We start from the raw sequence: 15,987 nt of genomic DNA, 5'->3' as shown, positions 1-15,987 counted from the left end.
GGAACCCTGCAACCAGTTGGACTCCTGTTGGACAAACCCTACAGTGAGGAGGGAACCCTGCAACCAGCTGCTCCTGGACGAACCCTGCAGTGAGGAGGGAACCCTTCAACCAGCTGGACTCCTGGACGAATCCTGCAGTGAGGAGGGAACCCTGCAACCAGCTGGACTCCTGGACGAATCCTGCAGTGAGGATGGAACCCTGCAACCAGCTGGACTCCTGGACGAACCCTACAGTGAGGAGTGAACCCTGCAACCAGCTGGACCCCTTCTATCGAGTCCCTGCGATTGAGGCGTAAGTTCAAGAACGTAGCATGTATATTGGAAATTCATAGTAGAAAGCAAGCAGCAAAGCTAACTATAATTGGTCTTTATTCACGGAATCTGGCTTATATACATTTCCAAAAGCATGACATGAAGAAGTTATGAGTAAAGGAGTCCTAATCAAATACATCTAGTTTATACAGTCATGTTTGACTACTAAAGGTATTGTTCCTGATCATATAGTTGATCTGCGTGCTTTGTTTACTGGGTACATATACTCCCCCGAAGTAGCGGGTTTAAGTGAAAGAAACAATTATTTTGACCCCATGTGTGAGTCACACAGGTGGAAACACCTACTTCAAGTTAATCAAACTATGACCCAAATTTTCGGTCAAACTTGATTAGAATTCTATTAATCGAGTCTTTTTTACTTAAACGCTCCTCCAGATCCACAATTTGAGGCACAAACATACAAATTTAATCAACTGTGCGCTTCGAGATTCTCAGCACTGGAGTCATAATAAACCATCCTCAAATTGAACTTAGCAAGTTTGGAAGAGCGCGTCATCAATAACTTGAAACTTTTAGAATATCCTCAAAACTAACTCGACCTTGTTTAGAAGTGCAAACAGTGCTGTAGTTATTATATAACATCTAATCATAGCCCTCGTGAGAATGTACATCAACAGCAAATTTGAGCAAAACCTTGAACAAGGCCCATTAAATTATCATTTACAGTAAGATATACATAGCATACGAAAAGCGAGTGACCAAATTATTGTCCAATAGCTTTTCATGATAGATAGATTACATGACAAGCATAGACCAAGTAACTAGGGTAAATATTGTATTGATTGTTCTCATGTTGTTGCATACAAAAGTACACAATGGCAGCTCATTCCTTATGTACAAGTTGAGTTAGAATTTCGTAACCACAATTTTTAGCTGATGAATATATTATCAGTCAACCATGGAGGTAAAAACAGATTTTACCTCCATGGTCAAACCATCGTTTCAGGAGTCAAAGTATCACAACGTTTACTTACGATGGATATACTCTCGGTAAAGCAAATGCATTTTTTTGCTTTACTAAATGATTTTTTTTTCACGTTTTAAAGTAGATTCCAAGGTAATTGTTATATATCTAAGGAGCATAATACCCTTTCTCATAACAGATTATTTCACATTGTGTATATGGTAGTTTATACAGAAAACATATAGGACGAAACTGCCCATATTTGACCCCACATCTACAATCTACAGTCCTTTTTCTGCATGAATTTTGTAAACTGAGATTTTCTCGTCGAGTAGCAAGTATACTTTTCCAGCTTTAACAGATATGTCAAGTATCCTATGATAAGCTGACATCTCTGTGTTCATGACCCAGTCAATGAAACGAAACATACTGTCATACTGTCCAACAGCTAGAACATTTCCTCCAGTAAAGAGTACAAAGTGACTCTCCGGATGTGAACATGAAGCCATGATGTAAGGCTTCAAAGGTCCCTCCTCAGACTGAACGTTTTCTGGCATAGGTGGGACCAACTCAAGCTTGTGACTTTTGTCAATCTTCAGACAGTCTCGTCGGTGAACAGCTTGTGCCGTCCTGTCCAAAAGTGAAATGATAAGGTCATCATTAACTCCAAGGCTAGCCACCGATTGGACGTCTGTCTGCAGAGCACAGAGATAGTTGAGCTCACCGTCCATTGACAACCAATACACATCTCGTCGATTCGTCGATAGGATGTAACAGTCTACGCCAAACTCGTCCCACGTTATCGCCTCAATGGGGATGGAGGAAGCAATTGCCTTTTTGTACTCCGTGTTTTTGCGACGAAAACTGATTCGGTGGACGGTTTCCCCACAGGCAAGTAGTATACTACGATCGTGCCCAGCCGTCTTAGCTGTTGTCCAACTGTTGTCTCCTATCTCCAGAAGCAATTGAGACCTGCATTCTTGTTTCGAGCTTAAACTGTAATGTTTCACGATGATACTGTTGGAACCATAGTGGTTGCTCACGTGGGCAATCCAGTTGTCATCAATACAAACGATGTTGACGAAATCGACGTCATTATTGCTGACTGCCATCTCTTCTTCCAAACTCCAGCCTTGTGATACTCTCACTTGAGGATAGTCATAACGACCTTCATTATCTTCTGAGTGGGCACTCGTAAACCTTCCAAATGTAACATCGGTAGGAATATCTTCAAATTTCAGATTGAGATCGTTCGGAACCTCCATCTTTTTTAACAGGTCGCACTCTACCTCGATTTGACGGATTTTTTCCAATATTTCTTCCACCTGAATCAACGTCTCATTTGAGTCACTGGACTGAGGGTCTAATGCTTTGTGGCAACGTTGTCTGGTATTTTCGATCGTTTCAAGTAATTTCGTTCTTCGGGAAACGAAATGCGTAATTACTTGTGACGTGCTCTGACCTTGATATTTCAAATCTTCCAAAAGATGCTGAACGACCGAAGCAATTTTCTCTAAAGACTCATCCTGTTTGGACGTCACAACTTTCTCCAACCTTTCTTGATCTTTCTTACACGACTTCGTTGCATCATCTACTCGACGTACCATTTCTTTTAAGTCTTCTTGGATCGCATCAACTCTTTCGAGATGTCTCTTAATCTCCTCTGCCTTGAAATCCTCCAACGATGCAATGTTGTGGGATTTCAATTTATGGGATGTGAGCAGACACTTGGAGCAGGCCGCTGTTTCACAAGAATAACAGAAAAATTCTGTCTTACGGTTGTGAGGGGAACACCATCGTACGAACAACAGATTTGTCGATGATTTTCCATCCTTGTTGGTATCTTTCAGAGTTCTTTGTTCATTTGCATAAAATACATCTTGTTCATCTTCACCGGTGTCCGCAGAGAGACTACTGACAGAACGACGTGGACCGCTGTTGATCTCATCAACTTCTGCGTAGACCGACTCTTCCTCTTCTTTAGCGATCGGTGTGGGCAACGTTTCTCGACATTTTGGGCATGATATCTTAGACTGACGAATCTTCACAGAACACCCAACGCAGAACACGTGATCACATGCCAATTGTTTTGTCAGGATACCTGACGTTTTTATACAAAGCGTGCAACGCCCTTGCGTTTTCGTCTCCATATTTCGTGGAAATACCTGATTGAAAAAAGAACAGACTGAAATGCTTTATATTCCTTAACGGATTGCATGAAATCACAAATCAGATATCTTTATCACCAACCTTCCCCACCCCCCACCCCCTCACTTGGGCTGGTCTGTTTTACTGTCTGATCATTCGTCACGAAATGAAGTTGAATTTGGGATAAGGAATGGTTGCATTTAATCAATGTTGTCGATTTTCTTCTTCACAACTGTATTTGTCACTTGAGTGTAAAAGTTTCAGTAAATGGGTCTGTTTTATGTTCCTTATTTGACCAGTCGAGATGAGAAACATTTTAGGGGTTTGTTTAGAACGCCCAAAAATGTGAAACACAAAAGAAGAAGAAACAAATAAATATAAACTTTTATCGGTTTTGTTGCAATAAAGCACAAACAAATAAGAATGGTATTGGTTCACGTTTTAACGATGTTACCAAACATATAGTTTGAACCTTCATCCTAAAGAATTCCTGAACTAAAGGTCAACAACTATGATAAATAGCGTCACATAGATCTAAAGTTCAGTTGATTTTACTCGCACTCAACTGTATTATCAACACTTTGTTGAAATATGGCTCGACTTCAAACAGTTATGAGATCAGTAAAGTTATGAACCCAGCTTACATGTCAGGTATAACTGATCGTCAAACTGATTAACGTTGTAATGTACTCGGCATATCAATATGACAAACAGCTGACAATAAAACGATCTATTGTTTTAGTTATTTACTTAAAGATTGAAACTAAAATAGAAATTCAAGTTTGTAGTTTAGCTTGCAACGATGTTTGTTTCAATGTGCATTCTGACAATAAAGTTTAAAGTTGACGAACCTTTTACACTCTAAACCCAACCTTGGTTCGACCTACGTGTAAAAGATATGATTGGCACTCTGATATGAACAGGCAGAGAGATTTTGGTCTAGTTTTGATGTTGTTCGTTAAAATCCCATAGCTTTATGAACCTGACTTTATAGCCATATTTAATAAAGAAGATGGTTAGGTTTTGAACGTATCTCGCCGAGCAAATACTTGAGGACAAATGTAAATCTAAAAGTGCTTATTTCCTAGAGGAAGTTCATTATATACATAATTTTAGCAAGTAGCACAGCCAATATGGAATATGTACAGGGCCGGATTATGTTTTGCATGCACAACTCGAGATAAATTGTTGGTATGTCATGCCTAAGTACTTACGGAGGCCTTCTCACCTTGTGGACCCTTGACATTGTAGGGCCCATATATAGGCACTTGTCCTATCTACCAAATGAATAATATATATATATATATATATATATATATATATATATATATATATATATATATATATAGATATATATATATATATATATATATATATATATATATATATATATATATATATATATATATATATATATATATATATATATATATATATATATGAATAACGGAAAAACTGTTAAACAACTATGCTGCATTTAGAGAAAGGCTGGATCTCGAGTGAGATACAATAATTGAATTAGGTAAGTGATTAGAAGTAAACAGCCAATGTTTGGTTTTTGCAGAGCTTTCGAGCAAAACTAGCTCTTCTTCAGTGCATGATCACCGAAAGTGACAAGGAGTAGCAGGAATTGAAACTGTTTTATAGAGAAGATGTCGGCATGGTTGTAAAGGCAAAGCGACTTACTGATTTCTGCTGAATTGAGCAGAAGTTTTAGAAATTCGGATTATTTTAATCCGCGTCGGATTATTTTAATCCGATTCCGTCGTAATTGTAAAGGAATTGTTTTGGTTTATCTGGGACGGCAAATCGTTTCTGATGTTTAAACCGAATGGTGCCGTGGTCTTTAGGTTTAGTTCCCAGAAATTTTCTTTCGCTTTCCTAGATTTATCTGTCCAAGAATCGTTCTGGTCAATGGCAATAACACGCAAATTCTCAATTGAATGATTTTGGAGATTGAAGTGATTTGCAACAGGATGGAAGATCTTTTTTGTTTTGATCGCCGATCTATGTTGTGTCATTCTCATTCTAAGAGTGTTTTTTGACTCTCCAATGTATTGTAAATTACAAATATTGCAGTAGATGAGGTAAATGACATTTTTGGATAGGCATTTAATTTTGTGCCGAATTTGGAACGTGCGTTTGGTTTGGTTGCTCTGAAAGGCCCCGGTCGAATCGACAAGTAAGCACGTTTTGCAATTTTGTGTACAGGGCGATGATCCTGTAGTTTCTGTTTTGCTTTCCCCTAATGGGGTGTCATCCCGAAAGGATGCCCGAACTAAGATATCCCGTAGGTTGCTGGGTCTTTTAAAAGCGATGACAGGTAATTCTGGGAATACTGATTTCAGGCGTTCGGTGCCTTGAAGTAGGTGAAAATTCTTCTGAATGATATTAGCCAGTGGTGGGAGACCAGGGTGGAATTCAGTAACCAATGGTACCCTTTTGGAACTGGTTTGACGAGTTTTGTACGTCAATGTTTCGGTACGGGGTTTGCTTTTAGCCTTTTTTGATGGCATTTTCAATAGTACCCCGAAAATACTGTCTGTTTAGGAGGTGTTGTGACAGTTCTTTAGTGCGTGAATCAAAATCGACTTAAGAGGAGCAAATGCGTCGAATGCGCAACGCTTGACTGTACGGAATATTTCTGGTACAGTGACGTGGATGGCAACTGCTTGGTAAGAGGTAGTTGTGCTTGTTCGTGGGTTTATTGAACAAGTCTGTTTTGAGTGAACAATTTTGTAGGGTCACGGTGGTGTCCAGAAAGTGAATGCCATGTCCAGAAAAATCAGCAGTGAATTTGATAGTGTGATGAAACGAGTTTATGTCATCAATGAAGAGTTTTAGATTTGCCTCACCATGGGTCCATATCATAAAGATATCGTCAATGTAACGTAACCACGTGTGTGGTTTCAAGTTTTGTCGAGATAAAAATTCTTTCTCGAGGTTTCCCATAAAGATGTTGGCAAAAGACGGTGCCATTTTGGTACCCATTGCGGTGCCATGAATTTGGAGGTAGTGTTTGTTGCCAAATACCAGATTATTGTTGGTCAAGATAAGTTGCATTAATTCTAATTCTATTTAATTCTTAATTATATATATATATATATATATATATACATATATATATATATATATATATATATATATATATATATATATATATATATATATATATATATATATAAAGAATGAAGGTGATTGGCATAAAACGGATACTTTGTTTCGGTTGGTCTAGAACCCTTTGATTGGTATAATATAACTACCGACCAATGAAACAAATGAAAATGCTTTAAACCTATTAAACCTATCATATTAATACACGTTGTAGTATTAAACAAGTTAAATAATATACTTTACCTATTACTAAATTGGGTGCTAAGTATTCAATTTCGAAAGCATCGCGATGATGCTCTTTAAACAACTACTATAATAGGTACAATCCAATGGACTAGTGTGTTAGAAATGATATTTGTGAGAAATTTATTACAATGTATCCTTTTAACATACTTTGAAGCTCTTGAAATTATGCTCTGGGAATTGATGAAAATTATTAGACACAAACCGACATTCATTTAGATAGTCAAATACGTCGAAACATAATGCAAACAGCTTTCAATATTTGTGCTATTTTATCAACGATACTTTTCTTTGCAGGGCAACGTTGCGAGGCAAGCACACTCTGGCAACTTTCAGATAATTTAGGATAAATCACTTAGCAACACTACGTCATATATGTATTTAATATTAATAAAGCATCGGCTTAATTAGTGCAGAAAGATATAACTTACCAAAATATTATACAGCAGAAAATATATAAAACTACTTCGGAGTTTGAATGTTCTACTAACTCTGACCGGCTTGAGTTACAGAAGACCTATGTGACAACGATGTGTAGGGCGAGGTAGTGCTTAAGTAGCGAACTTTACACCTTCCTCGTGATCTACATTTTTATCTCTTGTTGTTGTTTCACAGTTAACGAACTTTTGTGACCTGAAATACATGTCATGATAACCTGTTCACTTATTTCACTTATTTACTAAGATACCTATGTACTTAAATAAATTCACTGTGCTACAATAGCCTATATAGATGCACTATAAAGTAAGTGTCAACTAATATACTACAATGCTCTACGGTGTGACTTCTGAAGCATAGTGTAATACTTTAATTGTCGACTATATTTAAACGTCAAATTATTGTCCCGAAATTTTGAATTTTGGAACACTTTATGCCTTCAGTGAGAAGAATAGGAAAATTTGCATACCGTGGTACAGGGCCGTCGGTTCTAAACTGCAGGGCATTGAGCTTAAGCAAACGAGGTACGGTCATGCCAATATCTGAGTTCATGTCCTTTTGGAGGTTACATGAAATACACAGAAATGTCTGTCACGGACCACCAGTTGCGTGTGGATGCTTAGGGACCCTTTATAAAGCTGCCTTCAAAATGCAGCCAAAGAAGTATCGAACACTCTCTTTGTGAAGGTGAGCTGCAGTATTCAGCAGTCCCAATGTTATCATACCCTGAACTGATTTATCTACCAACCAAGGAAAGATTTTTTTTACAAAAACGACCATCATCACTCTATTCTCTGCAGAAGACTTTCTGAATGTTGATAACCCAGCGCCATTGGTTAATTCAGAATATAGTGGCGCTGTAAATTCATTTTCTGTAGAGTCGAATCGAAGACGAAGAGCGGTCCCACCAACTTGTCTTATACGCAATCAAGGAAATACCAGGCAGTTATTGATGGATTCTTGTTTGAAGGTCCGATCACGAGCCAAAGCATCCTCCTTGAATAACCATCGATTGCCCCGTGGATTATACTAGACCATACGGGACAAGTTTGTTATTACCATCGATGTGACGTATGGAATTCGGTCCCATTGACCAATAACGTCTCCTCCGCAGCATATGTGGAATTCTAGATTGAACCCCTTTTGGATCTAGAACAGATAAGATCTCTTTCACGGTTTCTCTACTTGTTCTAATTTCATATAAACATCTTAGGCGATGTTGCATTAATCTATACCCAAGTAACGACCCACTTGGTTTTAGTTCTTCTTCAATAGCTAGTTCCATGTCGAAGAAGAGAGGTATCATAATAATAATTACAATCGCTTGTCATTGAAAGAAAATATTTCGACCTTATAAGCATGCCATATTTTCTTATGTGTTCCTAAGTCATATAAAACTTCATATAGGTCTTATGTGCCAAACAAAAATGAAATCTGGACAACTCGACCAATCCTAAAAAGTAAGTTTTTTAACATTGTCAAAACATAAATGTGGACAAATAATTACGTTAATTAATTAAGTTTCTCTTATGTTTGATAAATCTATATATATAGTCATCATAATTGTGGGAGAACCGGTCGGTTTAGGTTCGTACCACCCTTTGCATGTAAAGGTCACTGTAGTGTTTAAATATAAGGAAACATACTATAGCGCCTCCCTTAGCTCCTTTCAGCAGTGCTGGCTCCTTTCAGCAGTGCTGGGCTGGATCCGCCACTGTACCGTACAAATTCTACACCGTATACAGGCCTACATCGATAGGCCAATGTCATATTACGTGCTCTTATAGTGTTATAAAAATTCACGGATTAGAGCAGGGGCGTATCCAGGGGGGGGGGGCGCAACAGGCGGGCCTATTGGCCGTCACCAAAAAAAAAAGTTTAGCAAAAAAAAAAAAATTGATGACGACCTTTATATGAGATGTCGGTGATCGCTCAACCAACCCCCCCCCCCCTCCCGTATGCTTTATTTTTTGTTTGCCAAAACAAAGGTTCTGGCGAAGTTCGGCGGCATAATAGTTTTAGAAACATAGATGGTAATTGTGTTTGTATTATCACTAGAAACACTAAGTGACATGCCAGCCATACTAAATTGTGCATTTTGTGTCCATATTTACTGGAAATGTTGCTTATTATTAAGGTCGAAAAATGGATCACATATGGCCATGGGCGGCGATCCTGGGGGGAAGGGGGGATATATCCCCCCATGAAAATGGGTGGAGGGGATGTAATACACCATATCCCCCCCCACCAAATGCCAGGGATAAGAATATTTTCATGCCTACATTTATGCATCATCGTTAATGTACGGCTCTTTTTTAGCTTCATTTCTCGCCTACCCTTAACGCAGTGCGATCTTTTCAAATAAAGCGTCTTTATAAAGCAAGAATAGTTGACTGTAGGCTTCATTGGCCCTATAACAGGGTTGTCCAACCTTTTGCAGAGGAGGGCCACATGGAATGATTATGATGAAGAAAGGGGCTGCATGAACCCTACGCTCGATTTTTCGATTTTTTTTGCCCGAAGCCCAAGGCAACAAAATGTGAGCACTGCGCGCGGAGCGCTCTGATTTAGTTTCCTTCCTGATAAAACAGATGAATAAAGTCCAGCCGCCCCCCCCCCCTCACACAAACTGACCTGTATGCAGTTTTTGGGACCCAGAAGGTTCGAATGATTGATTATATAGCTTCAAATTGTTATCAATAAATCTGCTCACTAAAATTTCGCACCGTAGAGCATCTCTGGCGGGCCGGACGCAACCCTGCGGCGGGCCGGACTGTGGCCCGCGGGCCGTAGGTTGGACAACCCTGCCCTATAACAACAAAATGTATTATTGCGCCTACGGTATTGATATAGCACATATATGCACCCTCATAGTATTCATATAGGCCCTATAGCAGGCCTACACACGTACATGTTCCCTCGAACAGCTGAGAATCTCATGTTACCAGGGGAATGCTTAATACACGTTTCACCTGGATGCCCTAGCAATCGGTACCTAGGAATGTAACTATGTGTAATTGTGTATTGCATGTGTATAGGCCTATAATAGCCTGCATGAGGCCATTTTCTTCATCGAATAATATAAAAGAGCTCTCGAACATTCTAACGTTGCGCCTGAAACAAGATTGAAAGGGGCAATTTTCCCAAAATAACACCCGAAATTAAAAAAAAAAGTATTTTGGATCCTGATTATGAGATATTTCGGACATGACATCCCTATTTTAAAGTTGGGTATATGCCGCTTGGAAACCTCGGGAAGTGCCGTTTCCGGCCATCTAGAGGGTTTGTTAATCCCAAAATGTTCTTGTACGCTTCGCGCCAACTCATGGTGGCGCTACGCTTAGATAGTCAACAAGGTCATTTCCCCCCCCCCCCCCACTCGGAAGTACGGATCGCCGCCCATGAACATGGCACCATTTTGCATTTCAGCCCTTCTTCGAAATCAAAAATTGTCCACCCCTCCCCTTAGACCCATCCCCCAGGACGGCGATCATTCATGCCTGACGCCCCCCCTATTGGAAAATCCCGGATACGCCCACATTGGAGTATCTATTCTACATGGGATAAGTTGTCTGACGGCCTAGTTTTCCTGACACCTTGAAATTTATTCTTGTTTTATAAACTTAATTTTTAAGAGACATTCGAATACAGACCTACAATCTGACAGTTAAACTGAGCTAGTCCTACTCCTGCAGTCAATCAATGTATCTGCAACTGAAACAGGTGTGTTTCTGCTGTCTGGAATAACAGATTCGGGGTCTCTGTTTGGGCATGTTAAATTTAAACATATATATCTCAGAAGTCTGACTTTATAACATGCTATAGCTTTCAAAGTGTCTTGTTTATTGAATGTCCATGCCTTTGTTATATTGTAACAGTTCTTGGCAGAAATGTTATGGTACTGATGTTGTCTGTGGTAACACTCTAGATGAACGCTGCGCTACTTTTCGTGTCAAGATATGTCAGTCGATGCACTCAGTATGCTTTTCAATTGTCTTGCAGATAGAGAAATATCATGTACAATAAGATACAAAAGGTCACAATCTCCTTGTGAGTGAACCCGTCATAAAAATATACCCTAATTAACCCGATTCCATCCCTCCTGTCGTTCGGAAACCCTTATGTCAGGTATCATCTTGTTACAGTACCTGTTGTATGTCGCATGCAACCCTTTACAATATAATGTAGAACACCACAACACACGTAGTCTATAGACGATACATGTCTACCGTGCCGTGAGTAACGCGTGCAAAAAGTCGAAACATCGAAACGAAAACGTCGAAACATAGAATACAGAAATATCAAAACATATAAATATCAGAACGAAAAGTCGAGACATCGAAACGAAAACGTCGATACATCGATACGAAAACGTCGACGCATCGCGATATCGAAACGAAAAAGTCGAATTATAGAAATTTCGTAATGTCTTTTCAGGGCCACGGTACAGGGCTACGGTACTAAACAGAATGAACGGGTTCGAATTCACTGAATGAAATAGAAACGTCTAAAGATGAGTCGCGCCCTCTAATTTATCAAGGAACAGCATCTGTAACTACCGCATCATTAAAATACTACCAACGATTTTTCTTCGATATAATGCTTCGTACGGAGGGAAAGAATAAGAACATAATCATAAGAAACATGTGGGTTGGGGTAGGGGAGGGTGAAGAGAGAGGAAAGGTTTTGAGCAATTGTTCCTCTTACTGTATAGGTTGCCATGTCGGAGTAATGAAAGGATGTCATTTGTCCACGGTTTTATTTCAACCCAAATCATTTCATCCACATATGTACTAGAGGAAGTGTATTGTTAGCGCACAAAGTAACTTTTGATATACTATGGAAACTGTTGAGAAGAATTTCATGGCTGTTTGTGAAATTTGTTCATAATATCTCTATCACACAACCTTAGATCAATGATAGTAGTTGTGTTTTTTTCTCCTTTAAGTTTATATTTTAAGTCAGCTGTGTTAGTCAGGTAGAGGGCCTCCTGCGATGATTACGCGTTTTGCAACCTGCCTGGAGAAAGTGGGAAACAGCTTTCTTTACTAACAATGATCAAAATCCACCGATCAGGTTAAGCTAGAACAAACTTACATGGTTTACGCCCTCAAGTAAAAAAAAAAGGAATATATGACTTAATCGATGAAAGACTTGTCTTTCTAACAATAGGAGACAGTCGAAATATTCAAACCTTGAAATGCATGTGCACAGATCAACAAGATCTAATAATCCCTCTGGTTCAACACGGCAACATACAGAAACGCTGCACATTAAGCCGAAGACTTCGTTGGCACAAATCCTTTCGCCAGCGACGGCAGCCCATCATTTCTCAAAAAGGTTGCTATTACTATAATCGTATGGTCTGCACTGTTTGTCAATTTTAGACGAAAACATTCAACAGGTAGAATAAAATTATCAAAGGAACAATAAAGTTATAATTAGTAAGTATTAAATACATAAATGTTGATAATATTATGTAGTTAACCTGTCTTTGAGTGTTAATATATGTTGTGGTTTAACTACAGCAATGGGTAACTCCCTATACCTCAATGTACCTGAAGCTTTGGTTAGTGCCATTATGCTGATTGGGGTAACTTAAGTTGGCTTGAAATAATAACAAATGGAAATATACCTAAACGAAAATAACTGCTCGCATGATGAATGATAAAGAACACATGTATTTCATTTGATGTATTCTGAAATAAAGTTCTCATTCGACTACTCCGCAATGTATATTATATGCCAACCATACTCATCACTAGTATAGCCCCCTGTGACAAATCTTACGCGGTTCAGGTAGAAGCCCTTGCAATGTCATCAGCGAAGTAATCAGGTTCTTCATTACCGCCCTCACTTCATTACGGGAAACCTTTCACACTGTAGTTTTAAAGGTTCCCACAAATATTGGGGGTTCAACAAGTATATTGGCACCAAATTTGCTAGATATTCCAATATGGTCACCTTTGGTCAAAATTTTTGAACCGTTTTTATTACAAAGTTCGAAGAAATTGTCCTCACGTCGACATTCAGTCATTTTTCGTTCCTAAACCTGTCTGAGAACAATTTGGAGAGTAAAGACTTTCAGGAAAGTACTTTTTGAAAACTTCTAACAATAGCGTACTATAATTTGGGGCCTTTACTGGCTACCTTAAGTTTAAATGAAACTGTTAGTTGGGAATGGGCTTAATGAGATTTGAATACTGCTTATTACAGAAGCTTTTCTGTTCACGCAGTCAACCATACGATTGAATCCAGAAATATATTGTTAATTTTAATTTTAACTATAATGAATTTGTTATATAGTGGTGTGGTTAATATCTCGCGAAAACTCTGCTAAGATGTATTTTGTTCTGAAGTTTTTAAACTCTGGACCTATCGGAAATGAGGTTTACAGGACCTAGAACTTGAAAGTTAATGTGTCACTTTACTACAGTAAATAATATTATACCACAAATTGTGAAAGTATGCAGTGTTGTTTGCAAATGGAGCAAAAACAGTTCTACTTAATTAACTACAGTTGGCCACACCAACGTGTCACCTGCTCGCCACCGTCCCTGGGTTCAGCCACAATCCAACGCATGCAACTATATTGATAAGTTACCTCGCAGGTCCCCCTTTATACACCCGGGTAAAGAGTGCCAACCAAATGAGTAGGGAAAACCAAACATACTTGACGTTATCATTATCGGGTGCTGTTAGTTTCCACCAGAGTTACACTCATGTTTTTTATTTTTTATGACGGAAACTAATGGTGGAAAATAACGATCACCAGATGCCATGAGTTTATCAAGTGCCCTCACCTTGAAAGCATCACTACTCTCTTTCTGAGACTTCGCTGATAGCCTAGCTTGGTAATGTTGTCACCTTACCTTAACTTATGGTTCCTCAGATACACATTTTGATTGACGGTGCCCAAACATTGCTCAAAGTTACATTGAAAGTGTCCGCACTTACGGTTTGTGTATAACAACGCTGTCATCATACATACCGGGGGGCGGGGGGGGGGGTTAGTTAAAGGAATGGCAAACATTTCTTCATTGTTAAAGAACGACAGTCACGTAACAGCCTCCTGCAGCAACGATGTCATTTAGAAATGCTACGAAACTAAAATTATATATCCTAGCTAAATGGAAACTGTGGAGTCAGCAGAGAAGTCGCATGAAAGTTTGGCTACAAGCCAGAGAACGACCACGTTGGGCGCGTTTTCATTCATGTGCTGTCAAGAGCCACGCGTGCATATGTGCTACCAAGCAGAGCAATGTCAATGCTGATTGGATATGATCTATACCATATTTACAGACTTCTCTTCCCAACTTGGAGTGGAAATAGGTAGGGAATAATAATCAGGGGCGTATCCAGGATTTTCCAATAGTGGGGGGGGGGGGGGGCGTCAGGCATGAATGATCGCCGTCCTGGGGGATGGGTCTAAGGGGAGGGGTGGACAATTTTTGATTTCGAAGAAGGGCTGAAATGCAAAATGGTGCCATATGCATGGGCGGCGATCCGTACTTCCGAGTGGGGGGGGGGGGGGATATGACCTTGTTGACTATCTAAGCGTAGCGCCACCATGGGTTGGCACGAAGCGTACAAGAAAATTTTGGGATTAACAAACCCTCTAGATGGCCGGAAACGGCACTTCCCGAGGTTTCCAAGCGGCATATACCCAACTTTAAAATAGGGATGTCATGTCCGAAATATCTCATAATCAGGATCCAAAATACTTTTTTTTTTAATTTCGGGTGTTATTTTGGGAAAATTGCCCCTGTCAATCTTGTTTCAGGCGCAAAGTTAGAATGTTCGAGAGCTCTTTTATATTATTCGATGAAGAAAATGGCCTCATGTAGGCTATTATAGGTCTATACACATGCAATACACAATTACACATAGTTACATTCCTAGGTACCGATTGCTAGGGCATCCAGGTGAAACGTGTATTAAGCATTACCCTGGTAACATGAGATTCTCAGCTGTTCGAGGGAACATGTACGTGTGTAGGCCTACTATAGGGCCTATATGAATACTATGAGGTGCATATATGTACTATATCAATACCGTGGGCGCAATAATACCTTTTGTTGTTATAGGGCCAATGAAGCCTACAGTCAACTATTCTTGCTTTATAAAGACGCTTTATTTGAAAAGATCGCACTGCGTTTATGGTAGGCGAGAAATGAAGCTAAAAAAGAGCCGTACATTAACGATGATGCATAAATGTAGGCATGAAAATATTCTTATCCCTGGCATTTGGTGGGGGGATACGGTGTATTACATCCCCTCCACCCATTTTCATGGGGGATATATCCCCCTCCCCCCCCCCCCCAGGATCGCCGCCCATGGCCATATGTGATCCATTTTTCGACCTTAATAATAAGCAACATTTCCAGTAAATATGGACACAAAATGCACAATTTAGTATGGCTGGCATGTCACTTAGTGTTTATAGTGATAATACAAACACAATTACCATCTATGTTTCTAAAACTATTATGCCGCCGAACTTCGCCAGAACCTTTGTTTTGGCAAACAAAAAATAAAGCATACGGGAGGGGGGGGGGGGGGTTGAGCGATCACCGACATCTCACAAAAAAGTCGTCATCAATTTTTGTTTTTGTTTTGGTGAGGGCCAATAGGGGGCGCGCGCCTGTTGCGCCCCCTGGATACGCCCCTGATAATTAGGAGGAGGGGAGGGTGGGGGGGGGGTGAGTGGTGTCCGAAACGGTTAGTTTTACGGGACGGGTGGGAAAATATTTTTCTTGTTAAACGATTATCGCGTTGCAGGCTGCTATATGATCCACTTTTGCCAT

The 15,987-nt window shown here is 39.6% G+C and overlaps 1 protein-coding gene across 2 annotated transcripts; it reads right to left on the bottom strand.

Annotated features, from left to right (window-relative positions):
- Nucleotides 1–332: 332 nt before the first annotated feature.
- LOC139977223 (uncharacterized) lies at nt 333–7,784 on the bottom strand. 2 transcript variants are annotated; one of them, XM_071986456.1, is made up of 2 exons: nt 7,650–7,784; nt 333–3,402 (listed from the first exon to the last, which is right to left on the bottom strand). In XM_071986456.1, the coding sequence occupies exon 2, from the start codon at nt 3,385–3,387 to the stop codon at nt 1,519–1,521; it is 1,869 nt and encodes a 622-aa protein (XP_071842557.1). In that variant the 5' UTR covers nt 3,388–3,402; nt 7,650–7,784; the 3' UTR covers nt 333–1,518. The 2 variants fall into 2 exon arrangements, with proteins under 2 accessions (XP_071842557.1, XP_071842556.1); XM_071986455.1 differs by lacking the exon at nt 7,650–7,784 and adding an exon at nt 7,174–7,330.
- Between the last annotated feature and the right edge of the window lie 8,203 nt (nt 7,785–15,987).

The sequence above is a fragment of the Apostichopus japonicus genome, chromosome 12 (genome assembly GCF_037975245.1).
Source record: "Apostichopus japonicus isolate 1M-3 chromosome 12, ASM3797524v1, whole genome shotgun sequence".
NCBI lineage: Eukaryota > Metazoa > Echinodermata > Holothuroidea > Aspidochirotida > Stichopodidae > Apostichopus > Apostichopus japonicus.
The sequence above is the reverse complement of the archived record's forward strand: the minus strand, read 5'-3'. Positions and strand labels throughout refer to the sequence as shown.

Excerpts from the sequence above, each read along its gene's own strand:
- LOC139977223 (XM_071986456.1), bottom strand. The coding sequence starts at position 3,387 with ATGGAGACGAAAACGCAAGGGCGTTGCACGCTTTGTATAAAAACGTCA.